This window comes from Thrips palmi, unplaced genomic scaffold, assembly GCF_012932325.1.
Source record: "Thrips palmi isolate BJ-2018 unplaced genomic scaffold, TpBJ-2018v1 HiC_scaffold_17, whole genome shotgun sequence".
Lineage (NCBI taxonomy): Eukaryota > Metazoa > Arthropoda > Insecta > Thysanoptera > Thripidae > Thrips > Thrips palmi.
Window position 1 is genome coordinate 7,715,900 of NW_023144626.1, and position 12,646 is coordinate 7,728,545.

The 12,646-nt window shown below is 59.2% G+C and overlaps 1 protein-coding gene across 3 annotated transcripts in view; it reads left to right on the plus strand.

Moving 5' to 3' along the window:
* LOC117643377 (matrix metalloproteinase-16) overlaps positions 1-12,646 on the plus strand; it is a 36,344-nt gene that overhangs the window by 12,750 nt on the left and 10,948 nt on the right. For all 3 annotated transcript variants that reach the window (XM_034382223.1, XM_034382224.1, XM_034382225.1), the window contains exon 2: positions 11,139-11,268. In XM_034382223.1, coding sequence (XP_034238114.1) covers positions 11,139-11,268 — 130 coding nt within the window. The remainder of the gene's footprint in view (positions 1-11,138; positions 11,269-12,646) is intronic.

Consider the following 12,646-nt stretch of genomic DNA (forward strand, 5'->3'; position numbering starts at 1 on the left):
ACGGTGTGCTGCTGGCTGAGGCTGGCATCACTCTCTCTCTCTCTCTCTCTCTCTCTCTCTCTCTCTCTCTCTCTCTCTCTCTCTCTCTCTCTCTCTCTCTCTCTCTCTCTCTCTCTCTCACAAACACTGGCGCACCGCAGGATGGCGGTGCGTGTGGTTGTGGCGCGGCCGCCGCGGTGCCGTACTAGGGCAGAGCCAGGCCGCGAAAGCCGCGATTTTGGATATTTCCCCCTCGCCCCGGCCTCAGCCTCAGAGAGGCTCAGCGCTACGACAAACGCGGTGTGCCCGGGGTGCGCCCCGCCCCGCCCCGCCCCGCCCCGCCCCGCCCCGCCACGCCCCGCCACGCCCCGCCCCGCCCCGCCACGCCACGCCACGCACACACGCACTGCAAAGGGGCCGTTGCGTCGCCTCGCCGTGCACCCGCCGTGCCTCCACGCCGTGCCTCCACGCTGTGCCGTTCCGTTCGGCGCGCTGCCGCCGCCTCTGCCGCTGTCTCGCCCTCGCCGCCACCCCGCCGTATTTGCGAATCGATATCCGCGATGTCGCTTTCGGCCGAGTAATCTCCGTGGCCAACCTTGCAGCTTCCGCGTTTTCATCCGGCCCGGTACCGAACAAAAAACAACAACAAAAAAACAACAACAAAAACTAGAGCAATACACGAGCGTCGCGATTCTGGAACCTCGGCGGCCGAGTGGGCGGGCCTGCTGGCCTGGCGCCACACTCTAAATGTCTCCACGGTGAAAGACTGCATCCACGTTCAGTACTATGGTGGTGGAGATTTTCCACATTATACGAAAATTCGACGAAAAGGTGGTGCAATGAATTTTCAGAAGTAAGGTACACGATATGCAGAATCCCCACTTCGAGACTTTTAGAGTGCGCGCACACCTTACTTCGCTATCGTGGCGGCTTCGGACTGCGGGCAGTGCAGGCACGTCGTGTTGCTATCAATCAGGTCACCGCGCTGCTGCCATGGCTGCTGCGCTGCGCTGCCCCAAGCCGACGCGACGTGGACGTGGTCCCTGGCGGTCGCGGCGGTCCGCGGCGGTCCCCGCCAGAAAGTGACACGCTCTACTTCTTGACGCTCAGATGGCGGCGCGCAGATTAGGGGACCCAGGGCCCAGGCCGCCCGGGCCGCCCAGGTCTGTCTAGGTCTAGGTCGCGCGGCGATGCGGCGGACGCGCCGATACGGTGAGGCCACCTGACGAGCAGCTTGTACTATCTTACTCTACAAAATCCAAATGAGCTCGTGCAGACGCGTTTTGTGCTCCAGATTCAGTAAATGGGACTCGAACCGAACGTGAGACTCCACCAATGGATTGCTCTCCGAATGAGGAATCCATTGGTGGGGTCACACGTTTGGTTCGAGTCCTGTTTAGCGAGTCTGGAGCGAAAAAGGTGTCAAGAGTTTTGGCCGCCTCCTTCGGTCCTCTGGCCCACTGTGCACTTGTTAGTGTGTGTACTCGCCAAGTGGAATCTGTGCACTCACTTTGTAGAGTATACTCTGCCTCGGCGTCCGCCCCATGTTCGGCGCACTGGGAAATGGCGCGGTTATTCGTCCGGTCCTTGTCCAATAAAACGGTGCGTCTGGCCGGCCGGCCTGCACAGTGTGGGCGCGGCGGGGCGGGGGACTGCAGACTGACTCCGGGCGGTGCTCTCGGCGCTCTGTCTCTCTCGCACTCGTGGGGCGTGCCGGCGTGCCGTAGGGGTGCGAGAGAGACAGCGCGGGGGATGCGTTCCGCGTAGACTCGTGTTTACCTCGCCGTGCATGCATGAGAACAGAGTCGGAGGCTCCGCGAGGGTCCGCGAGGCTCCGCGAGGTGGACGACCCCGCGTGGGCCCGGCAGCCTGCAGGCGTCTGTCTCTCTCGCACTCGCGGGACGAGCCGGCGTGCCGTAGGGGTGCGAGAGAGACGGAGCGACAAAGCGCACCGCGGCCCCCCGGCCGAGGCCCGGACCCCTGTCATCTCGACCCGGGGATGCAGTTCTAATTTGGGAGACGGGCTAATTTCATGAGACGCGTGGCGTGGCGTGGCGCAGCGTCCCGCCGCCGCACAGATTGGATTGGCATTCACGTCAGACACTCGGCGGCGCACAGAGCCACCAACACGCAGCGACGCAGCGCGCGCCAGCAGTCTCACCCGTTTTTTTGTCCCGAACGTTGTCTGGGGTCTTGCTCGGCGTTGTCTCCGTCTCTCCCCCCCCCCTCTCTCCCTTACAGAGAGCTGCCTATGGGTGCGAGAGGGACAGAGTGACTCAGCCAGCTAGGGGCGCCGGAGGCTCGCCGAGTGTGGAGTCCAGCTGAATGCATGCCATGCCTGGATGGCACGGCCTGCAGACTGACTCCGACAGTCGTTTTCGTCACCGCCTCTCTCGCGCCTGTACGGGACGCCCCATGAGTGCGAGAGAGACAGCGACGAAAACGACTCTCGGAAGCAGTCTGCTGTCGGAGCTTCCTGGAAAGCCTGACGGCGAGCCTGACGGCGTCCTCTGCTGACCTTTTGTTTTCGAGTGCCGCGACGCCGCGTGTTGTGCCTGTGGCCTGTGCCCGTGTGACACAGGCCGGCCAGTCACGGCCAATGCCAAGGCCGATGCCGGTGTCCTAATAATGCAGACCGGCAGACAGAGCGAGCCCAGCGCGCCGTGTCGTGCCGTGCGTGTCATGTTCCCCATGTCGCCGCTGGGATCCAGAGCGCCGCAGCGCCAGCCCGGTCCATGGAGCCGGTCGACACGCGAGCGCGAATCCCATCGGAAAATGGCGATGGCAAAGAGGGAGGCCGGTGCTGGCCATGCGAAAGATTCACAGTGCATCGAATGCGGGGCACAGGGCGGCGCGGGGCTGCGGACGGTGCCCTCGCTTCACGCCCACTGCGGACAGCCCAGCCATTCCGGACACTGCCGCGTCGCTCTGTCTCTCTCGCACCTTTACAGAGCGCCCGCGGGACGCCCCATGGTGATGGCGAGAGAGACAGGGCGACGAGAGCACCGTTCGGACCCAGCCTGCAGGGCCTGTACAATATAGTACAGAGGCACGGCTGCATTTGAATAACTGGAGCTCTGTAGGGGCTCGCGGGGTGGGAGGGGGAGGGGGAGGCGGGCAGCAACCCGCCGACCCGATTGGCCTGGCCCGCCTGGCCTGGCCTGGCCGGGGTGTACTCCAATGACGCCCCTCCAAAGCACACAGAAGCACCCGTCCGCGCCTCCGCGCCCCGCCAGCCTTTTTCCTCCCTCACTCCGCCCCTGTGCGAAATGCGCGTCTAGTTTTGTCCTTCTCGAACGGCGGCGGTGTTGACGAGAGAGAGAGAGAGAGAGAGAGAGAGAGAGAGAGAGAGAGAGAGAGAGAGAGAGAGAGAGAGAGAGGAGAGAGAGGCACCCCATTGCGCCCCCGCCATTGTCGTTGTCTGCGCCTGCACACTCGTACCTGGCGGCTGCATGGCTGTATCCCTCAAATTGTTCCTTTTCCCTGCGATTATGTACGTACACTGAAAGCCTTGCCGATCGCCGTGTGGCGTGTCGTGTGCAGGCCAGAGACAGTGGCAGGTGACGAAGGTGGACCACGTGGCGGCGTCGCAGCATCGTCGGCTTTGTTTCCGGGCCAAACACAGCCACAGTCACCTGCCCCCGGGCTCCGGTCGCTCCCCCCGCGGGGCGCTGTGCCCGGCTGTGCCCGGCGGCGCCCGCCCGGGGCCCCTGCCGCTCCCTGGAGTGTTTCAGTTTGAATGGGCGACGGCCCCGAGGGGATGATTTGAAAACTTTTCCTCCACGCCTTTCTTCTGATTTCCTTTCAATTCTCTTGAAAGTGGCGCCTCCCTCCCCGAGACGCTGCTGGGCTGGCCGGTGCGACTACAGTGGTGCAGGGCGCTGCAAGTCATCCGGGAGCGAAGCCGCGCAGCCGCCCACTGCGGCAAAAAAGTGACACTTAAAAATGAGACGACTCGGAGATGACACACCTGCCGTCAAACCTGTCTCAGCTTTTCGCCAAGGCTTTGCTCACGGCGACGACGGAGGCAGACGGAGGGCAGGTGAGTGAGTCAGCCAGCAGACTGATTCCGAGAGTCGTTTTCGTCGTTCTGTCTCTCTTGCACCTGTAGGGGACGCCCCATGAGTGCGAGAGAGACAGAGCGACGGAAACGACTCTCGGAGTCAGTCTGCAGCCAGCCAGCCAGCCTCCCACAGGTGCCAAGGCGTTGGCGGCCCGGTCGCCTTATGGCGCTCCGGTGACTCAAAGGAAAGGGTGCTGCAGTGGCGTGGCGAGGCGTGGCGTGGCGTGGCGTGCCACTCTTACAGCACCAGAGGGAAGGACCGCATTCAGCGTCGTCGTTATCCCCCAGACTTCGCTCCACACAATAATGTTCAACTTTTTTGTCCGTTTTCCCCGTCCTGTTTCATTGTGACAAGCGTGCACCACATGCCGCGGGGGCCGCGGGGGCCGCGAGGCGCCAGCAAGGGACCGAGAGATCCCCCCTCCGGGCCCTCTCATTCGGCATACAGCGCGCGCGGATCAAAAGTGGAGAAAGAAAACAAAAACACGAAAAGGGAAAAGATTGATTCGCCTTTTCTCCCGTTGCTAATGAGACGCCCGCCTTCTTTTTTGTTCCCGGCCAATGGCGGGCCGAGTCGATGCGTAGCCGCGTAGCCAGCAGACTCACTCCGGGACTCCTTTTCGTCGCTCTGTCTCTCTCGCACTCGTGGACCGTTCCGACGACGTGCGTGAGAGACAGAGCGACGACTCTCGGAATCAGTCTGCTGGGGAAGCCGCGCCAATCAGGGACCTCATTACATCCCCCTTCCTCCCCCGTCGACCTCCCCGACCTCCTGGACCTCCTCGACCTCGTCACCGACAAAGGACTTTTTATTAAAACTTGCGCGCCGCCGAGTTGGTGTTCGAACCCGCCGCCGCCAGGTCTCCAAGACCGATCAGTTTTGCGTGTCGCGGCGATACTACGTGCGTGAGAGAGAGAGAGAGTGTGTGTGGGTGTGGTGTGTGTGTGTGCGTGCGTGTTTTGCGTGTGCGGGCATTGGCACGCGAGCGTGACATCCGGAGTGATTCATCCAGATTTGTCGTCTCCCCGCGACAGCGCGACACCCGGGACACGACCGTGTCAAGTAGTATCAAAGCGCTCGTTTGACCCACCCACACCGTTAAAAAATTAACTCCATTTTTACAAAATTGTTGTAAAAGAAAATTGCGGCCCTACAAGCAGACTTATTCCGAGAGTCGTTTTCGGTGGCTCTGTCTCGCCCGGACTAATAGGGCGTTCCATCTTGTTCCATATAGGTGCGAGAGAGACAGAGCGACGGAAACGACTCTCGGAATCAGTCTGCTGGCCCTGCGCCTCGGGCCCGGCCCTGCAAGGCCCTGCAAAGGCCCTGCAGGGTGCGCCGCAACGCCCTGCACTGCAACCTGCAATCCGACGTCCTTTCGGCCCCAAGTCCCCAGAAAATCACACGCCCGCAAGCCCTGAGGCTGCGGCCGCACCCAGCATAGGCGCAGTTGCGCGGCACCGGCCTGGCGCGCGCGCTCCCAGCCAGAAAACACACCCACCACACACGCACGTATACACACTTGCCCACCCGCATGAATCACGAGGTGCAGATAGAGGCCTAATCCACCGCGGCCCGGGCCGGCTGCCACTCCGCCCCGCCTCGGGTCTCTAGAGCCGGTGCTCTAGAGGAGGGAGCCCAGAGCCCAGCGCCCCGGCAGGCGAGGCAGACGCACCTTATTGTCCACGATAAGGTCCTCGGTTGGGACTGCTGCCTGCTATGCGGGGCCCCCGCCAGCCAGCCAGCCAGCCAGCCAGCCAGGCAGGCAGCCAGCCAGGTGTTTCCCCCTCCCCCGCGCGCTGCCTCCGTGGCTGCCACTGCTGGCCCGAAAAATGCATTTCACACTTCGCACCGTGTTTGCCGTGGCCGCGTTGTTTGCGCCGACGGGGCCGGGAGCTGTCGTGACAGAATTGACAGAATTGAGGCGGGAATTTGGCGGGAACGTGTCTGTGCTTCTGTCGATAACTGTCTTATTGGCAGCAGCCCCGGCTCACAGTGTGGCTCACGCCCCACCCGGCGACCCGGCCACACCCGGCCAGACTCGGCCTAGGAGGAAGCCTTTTCTCATTATTCGCCACATTATGGATTCTTTTCCCGGACTAGCCACCGGCTGGCGCGGGCTGGCTGGCTGGCTGGCTGGATGGGACAGCGGCCAGCACGGCGCAGTTCCCCTGATATGTTTGTTCGCGAAAGTCGCCCAGCAAATTGTCGCTGTTTTTGTTGGTGTTTTGTTGGCCGCATACGGTTCGTGTTACGTCATTTTTTTTATTTTTTTTGCACTTCTGTGCAGTGCGCGCGCTCAGTGGGAGTAAAGTTTTAAAATGCCGATAGCAGTGCAGCGGCGGCACCATCCTTAGAAAAACAACAACATGACGGCTGTTTTTTTTTGGGGGGGGAGGGGATCAAGACGCTTTTTGTAAGCTTTGTGGGAAGGCTAGGTTAGGGCCTGCAGCTCAAGCCGCGGCCCCTGCCCCGCCCACAGCGTGCACACTGCACGCGAAAAAGAAGTGCAACAACATGGCAGCCCCCAAGACGCTTACTCTTTCGACCCCGTTCCTCCGTTCCGCCTTTCCTCCGCCTCTTCCTTCCGGCGCCTTCCGCGGCTCGCCACGGCGCGGCGGCGCATCGCGGCGTAGCTGTGCTTATCATTAAAAGCGGAATCGGTCAATATGAACGAAAGCGTGCACCGCGCTTCCTGGTGATGGTGGTGGTGATGGCGGTGTGAGACCGCAGTGCTGTGCTGTGCGGCGTTCCGAGTTAGTTTAGAGCAGCGGTTCTCAACCTTTCTCGGCTCGCGACCCCAAATTTGTAGCCAAAAATTTCCGCGACCCCCAGGAAAAGTTTCGCGACCCCACGGGACCCCTCCTTTAGCATGCCACTGCGTCTGATCCGAGGCGGGCATTTTGCTCCCTCAACGGGCAATTGGTCTTTGGACCCTCCTTTAGCATGCCTCTGTTACGGAGTGCGATTATCAGTCTTAGTTTGGGAGCAGTATTGTCTCAAAGTTGGCCAAAACGCTCAGAAATGTCTGTAAAAAATCATGTTTTGGGTCGATTTTAAGCAGCCACTGCGTCTGATCCGAGGCGGGCATTTTGCTCCCTCAACGGGCAATTGGTCTTTGGACCTCCTTTAGCATGCCTCTGTTACGGAGTGCGATTATCAGTCTTAGTTTGGGAGCAGTATTGTCTCAAAGTTGGCCAAAACGCTCAGAAATGTCTTTAAAAAATCATGTTTTGGGTCGATTTTAAGCAGCCACTGCGTCTGATCCGAGGCGGGCATTTTGCTCCCTCAACGGGCAATTGGTCTTTGGACCTTCCTTTAGCATGCCTCTGTTACGGAGTGCGATTATCAGTCTTAGTTTGGGAGCAGTATTGTCTCAAAGTTGGCCAAAACGCTCAGAAATGTCTTTAAAAAATCATGTTTTGGGTCGATTTTAAGCAGCCACTGCGTCTGATCCAAGGCGGGCATTTTGCTCCCTCAACGGGCAATTGGTCTTTGGACCTCCTTTAGCATGCCTCTGTTACGGAATGCGATTATCAGTTTAGTTTGGGAGCAGTATTGTCTCAAAGTTGACCAAAACAGGCACAACGATTTTTCATAGACATTCTGAGCGTTTTGGGCAACTTTGAGACAATACTGCTCCCAACTAAGACCGATAATCACACTCCGTAACAAAGGCATGCTAAAGGACGTTCCAAAGACCATTGCCTGTTGAAGGAGGACGAATTACCGCTTCGGATCAGACGCAGTGGCTGCTTAAAATCGGCCCAAAACACGATTTTTCAAAAGACATTTCTGGACCGTTTTGGTAAGCTTTGAGACATGCTGCTGAACTAAGGCGGGCATTTCACACTCCGGACAATTGGTCTAAAGAACTTCCTTTAGCATGCCTCTGTTACGGGGGGCGATTATCCCGCTTAGTTTGGGAGCAGTATTGTCTCAAAGTTAGCCAAAACGCCCAGAAATGCTTTAAAAAACCATGTTTTGGTCGTTTAAGCACCACCTTGTCGAGGCGGGCCTTTGCTCCCTCAACGGGATTGGTTTTGGCCCTACATGCATCTGTTACCCGGGGTGCGATGCGTCTTAGTTTGGGAGCAGTAGCAAAGTTTTGCCAAAAACGCTCAGAATGTCTTTAAAAAATCATGTTTGGGTCGATTTAAGCAGCCACTGCGTCTGATCCGAGGCGGGCATTTTGCTCCCTCAACGGGCATTGGTCTTTGGACCCTCCTTTAGCATGCCTCTGTTACGGAGTGCGATTATCAGTCTTAGTTTGGGAGCAGTATTGTCTCAAAGTTGGCCAAAACGCTCAGAAATGTCTTTAAAAAAATCATGTTTTGGGTCGATTTTAAGCAGCCACTGCGTCTGATCCGAGGCGGGCATTTTGCTCCCTCAACGGGCAATTGGTCTTTGGACCTTCCTTTAGCATGCCTCTGTTACGGAGTGCGATTATCAGTCTTAGTTTGGGAGCAGTATTGTCTCAAAGTTGGCCAAAACGCTCAGAAATGTCTTTAAAAAATCATGTTTTGGGTCGATTTTAAGCAGCCACTGCGTCTGATCCAAGGCGGGCATTTTGCTCCCTCAACGGGCAATTGGTCTTTGGACCTTCCTTTAGCATGCCTCTGTTACGGAATGCGATTATCAGTTTTAGTTTGGGAGCAGTATTGTCTCAAAGTTGACCAAAACAGGCACAACGATTTTTCATAGACATTTCTGAGCGTTTTGGCCAACTTTGAGACAATACTGCTCCCAAACTAAGACCGATAATCACACTCCGTAACAAAGGCATGCTAAAAGAAGGTCCAAAGACCAATTGCCTGTTGAAGGAGGACGAAATACCGCCTCGGATCAGACGCAGTGGCTGCTTAAAATCGGCCCAAAACACGATTTTTCAAAGACATTTCTGACCGTTTTGGTAAGCTTTGAGACAATGCTGCTCCCAAACTAAGACTGATAATCACACTCCGTAACAAAGGCATGCTAAAAGAAGGTTCAAAGACCAATTGCCGGTTGAGGGAGCAAAATGCCCGCCTCGGATCAGACGCAGTGGCTGCTTAAAATCGGCCCAAAACACGACCCCAGCTACCTCGCCACGACCCCTTAAAATTTTTTCGCGACCCCACTTGGGGTCGCGACCCTAAGGTTGAGAACCGCTGGTTTAGAGGTTGGCTCACATGCATCAGGTGGTCCGGATGAGACTGCTGCGCTGAGCTGCTGCAGGCGGTCGGCAGCAGCTTTTGTCCAGAAAATGGCGCCGCTGTCGCTGCCTCTGTCGCTGCCTCTGTCGCTGCCGCCGCGTGCCCTCGCCAAGGCCACGGCCCGCAGAGGGCCCCGCACGCGGCGCCGCCACCGCCATGGCGCGCCGCGGTCCGGGCCGGCACCTGCACGCCACGCGGGCTGTGCCGTGTCCGGCGAGGACCGTCCTGGACCGACCCGTCCGGGCCCCGCCGCCCACGCGCGAGGCAACGAACTCCTGGCCTGCAGCGCCAGGGCCAGGGCGGCCAGGGCGGCCAGGGCGGCCAGGGCCAGGGCGGCCAGGGCGCAGGGGCGCTACTAGGACGGCGATTTTGCGATTAATCGCAGGTGCGATGCGATTTTTTCAAAAAATGCGTTTTCGATTTCGGTTTTGAACCTCGGCGATTAATCGCAAAATCGCAAAATCGCAAAAATCGCTAAATCGCAAAAATCGCACCGTGCATGGATTTCGCGACCACTGCACCGAACGAGGTTTGCGCGTGTGGTCGGTGCCACTAGTCTGCCATTTGACCACTCAGGAATTTGTTTTTGCACTTTTTAAAAATATGTGCCATAAAGGGGTGGTATATGAGTATTGTTGCGTTTGTTTGCGATTTTTGCGATTTTGCGATTCTTGCGATTCTTGCGATTTTTGCGATTTTTGCGATTCTTGCGATTTTGCGATTAATCGCATGAAATCGCGATATATGAGAAATCGCAATCGCGATACTAAAATTTGGAAATCGCCCGTCCCTAGGCGCTACTTGGCGGCGAGACGTCCTCACTCCCCAGGCTGCGCCATGGCTGCGCCGCCAGCTGCGGACTGATTCCGAGAGTCGTTTTCGTCGCTCTGTCTCTCTCGCACTCATGGGGCGTCCCGTACGGGTGCGAGAGAGACAGAGCGACGAAAACGACTCTCGGAATCAGTGTGCAGGCGCCTTCCGAAACGGCGCCTCCTCCCTCGCACCCGTGCGGGCCGCTCCGCGAGTGCGGGAGAGACAGCGCGACGAGGGGGCTTTCGAAAAAGCCTGCACCCTGCCAGGCAGCCAGCCAGGCAGCCAGCCAGGCAGCCAGCCTCGGGACAAAAGGCTCATCACGGCAGGAAAGAGAGAAAGGCACACTGCGCGATATCGCTCGTCCCGGCCTGTGTCCCGGGCCGCGGGTCGATAGACACGGAGGCAGTCAAGTGGCCGAGCACGTCCCCGCTGTGCCCCGCCATGCCCCGCCATGCCCCGCCATGCCCCGCCATGCCTCGCCATGCCCCGCCATGCCCCGCCATGCCCCGCCACGGCCTGGGGGCACCCCGGGCAGGACCAGGGCCCCACACGTGGCGTCGGACCCGGCGCCGTTTTCCAAAAGGCTCCACGTGTTTATTGTGCTCCCTCTTTGCACCGGACTGCCCTGGCCTGCCCCGGGCTGCCCTGGGCGATTGGGTAGTCAAGTGGGAGGGGGCTGGGCTGGTGTGGTGCACACGTTTACCAATGCAACCTGTTGGCGGTGACAATGAGGCTGGCCGCCTGCCCCAGGCCTGCCCTCGCCTCCCTCGCCGGGGCTCAACCCCTTCCCCCTCCGGCCCTTTGTCTAATCCCAGCCCTGCTGCTGCGAGGGACGTACATATAGTCGAATCAAGGCGAACAGTTCCGCCGCAGAAGGGCTGGGCCGTGTCCGGTACGGGTCCGGTACGGGTCCGGTACGGGCCATCAAGCCATTGTTGCATGGAGATGGGGTCCCAGATGACCCAGCCCGCCCGGCCGGAGAGGACACGCCAAAAACTGTTGGCCAGCCGGAAATTAGCGGTCCAGGCGTGAGTATCACGTCACGACATCAACCTGTACTGACCGCCTCGCCGTTGTCTGGTTGCAGATCTACCTGTCGCAGTACGGCTACCTGAGCCCCTCAGTGAAGAACCCTGCCATGAGCCACCTCATGTCGGAGGAGTCCGTCTCTAAGGCCATCTCCGAGTTCCAGTCGTTCGTCGGGCTCAACATCACCGGTGAGTGTGTCGGTCGGACCCGCGGCACGCGACCACGGCGATGACGTCCGCCGAAGACGGCGTGGCCCGCGCGCCTTGTCACCGTCGCTTTTTTGTCGGGCATAATTCCCGCCCGCTGCGCGCTGCGGCCTCTCTCTTTCAGAAAGTGGAAAGGCGGCTCCGTTTCGTTTGTTTTGCCCTTTTTTCCGGCTCTTCGCGCTCCCTGACTCCTTTTCCGGCCCTCCCCGTTGTTTCCACTGCTTTTTTTTTTCGACGGCGATGACGCGTCGCGTCCAATCCAGAGGTCACAGTCTTGCACCCTCGCGACGGAGGCAGCATGCGCGGTGTCCATGCCCTCTGCCAGGCTGCTGCTTCCTCACACTGTGGCTTTTTTGGTGATTATAGTCCCATTTGGTCCCATTTGAAAACCATTGTTCTAAACGCGTCTCGATAAGTCGCGTCCGTCTGAATGGCCATCCTGGATCACTATGGGCTCCGGCCACAACGCTCGCGTGTCCACTTGGAGTCCACGCGGTGTCCGCGCCCCTCGGGCCCTCGCCACGTCATTAGCTGCGGGCAGACTCCGAGAGTCGTTTTCGTCGCTCTGTCTCTCTCGCGCCGCTACGGGAAGTCCCATGAGTGCGAGAAGGACAGCGATGAAACGGCCTCTCGGAAGGAGTCTGCTGCCGGCCGTGCCTTGGCCGTGCCCTGGCCGTGCCCATCCAGTCCCTCGGCGTGCGTGTCGCCTCGCGTGACGGCGTCCACTCGGACAAGACGTCGCCAGCGAGCCAGCAGCGAGCAGCACTCCCCTGGACGTCGTGGACGTCGTGGGCTCTGACGACTCAGTCTCACTGTCTACGGCACTGCTGATAATTCTCGCCCGGTTCGTAAACGGCTGCTGCGTGGTGGAGGAGCGCGTTCAAACGAAGGCCATGAAGTCACTCTATGGAATTCCGTCGAGTGAAGCGACGCGGCATCATTTTCAAACAAAATACGACTGTATTGTGCGCCGGCTCGGCTCCGTGTGACGCGATGATGTCACTTTCGTTGATTCCTCGCGATAAGGATGCATCTCGGAAAAGGAGGGAGGGGGCAATACCCGCGCGGTGCATAGTTCATACTCAGTCAGACTCACGCTCACAGTGGGAATCACACACTCCGGCTCACACACACGTTCACACACACACACACAGAGGCGCAGGGCCCCAAGGGCAGTCAGGGTTACGACCCGGTTCAAGGGTGCGCGTTTTTGCAGTGGCGGACGCGGCTCACCTTCCGGCCGGATGCGCCCTATTGTAACACTCACTGTAACACGCGACCGGCCCGTCGATACCCCGCGCACCGAGTCGCCGCTCCAGAAGGTTAACACGCAGAGTCTCTCGCGCGCGAAGTAGCGCAT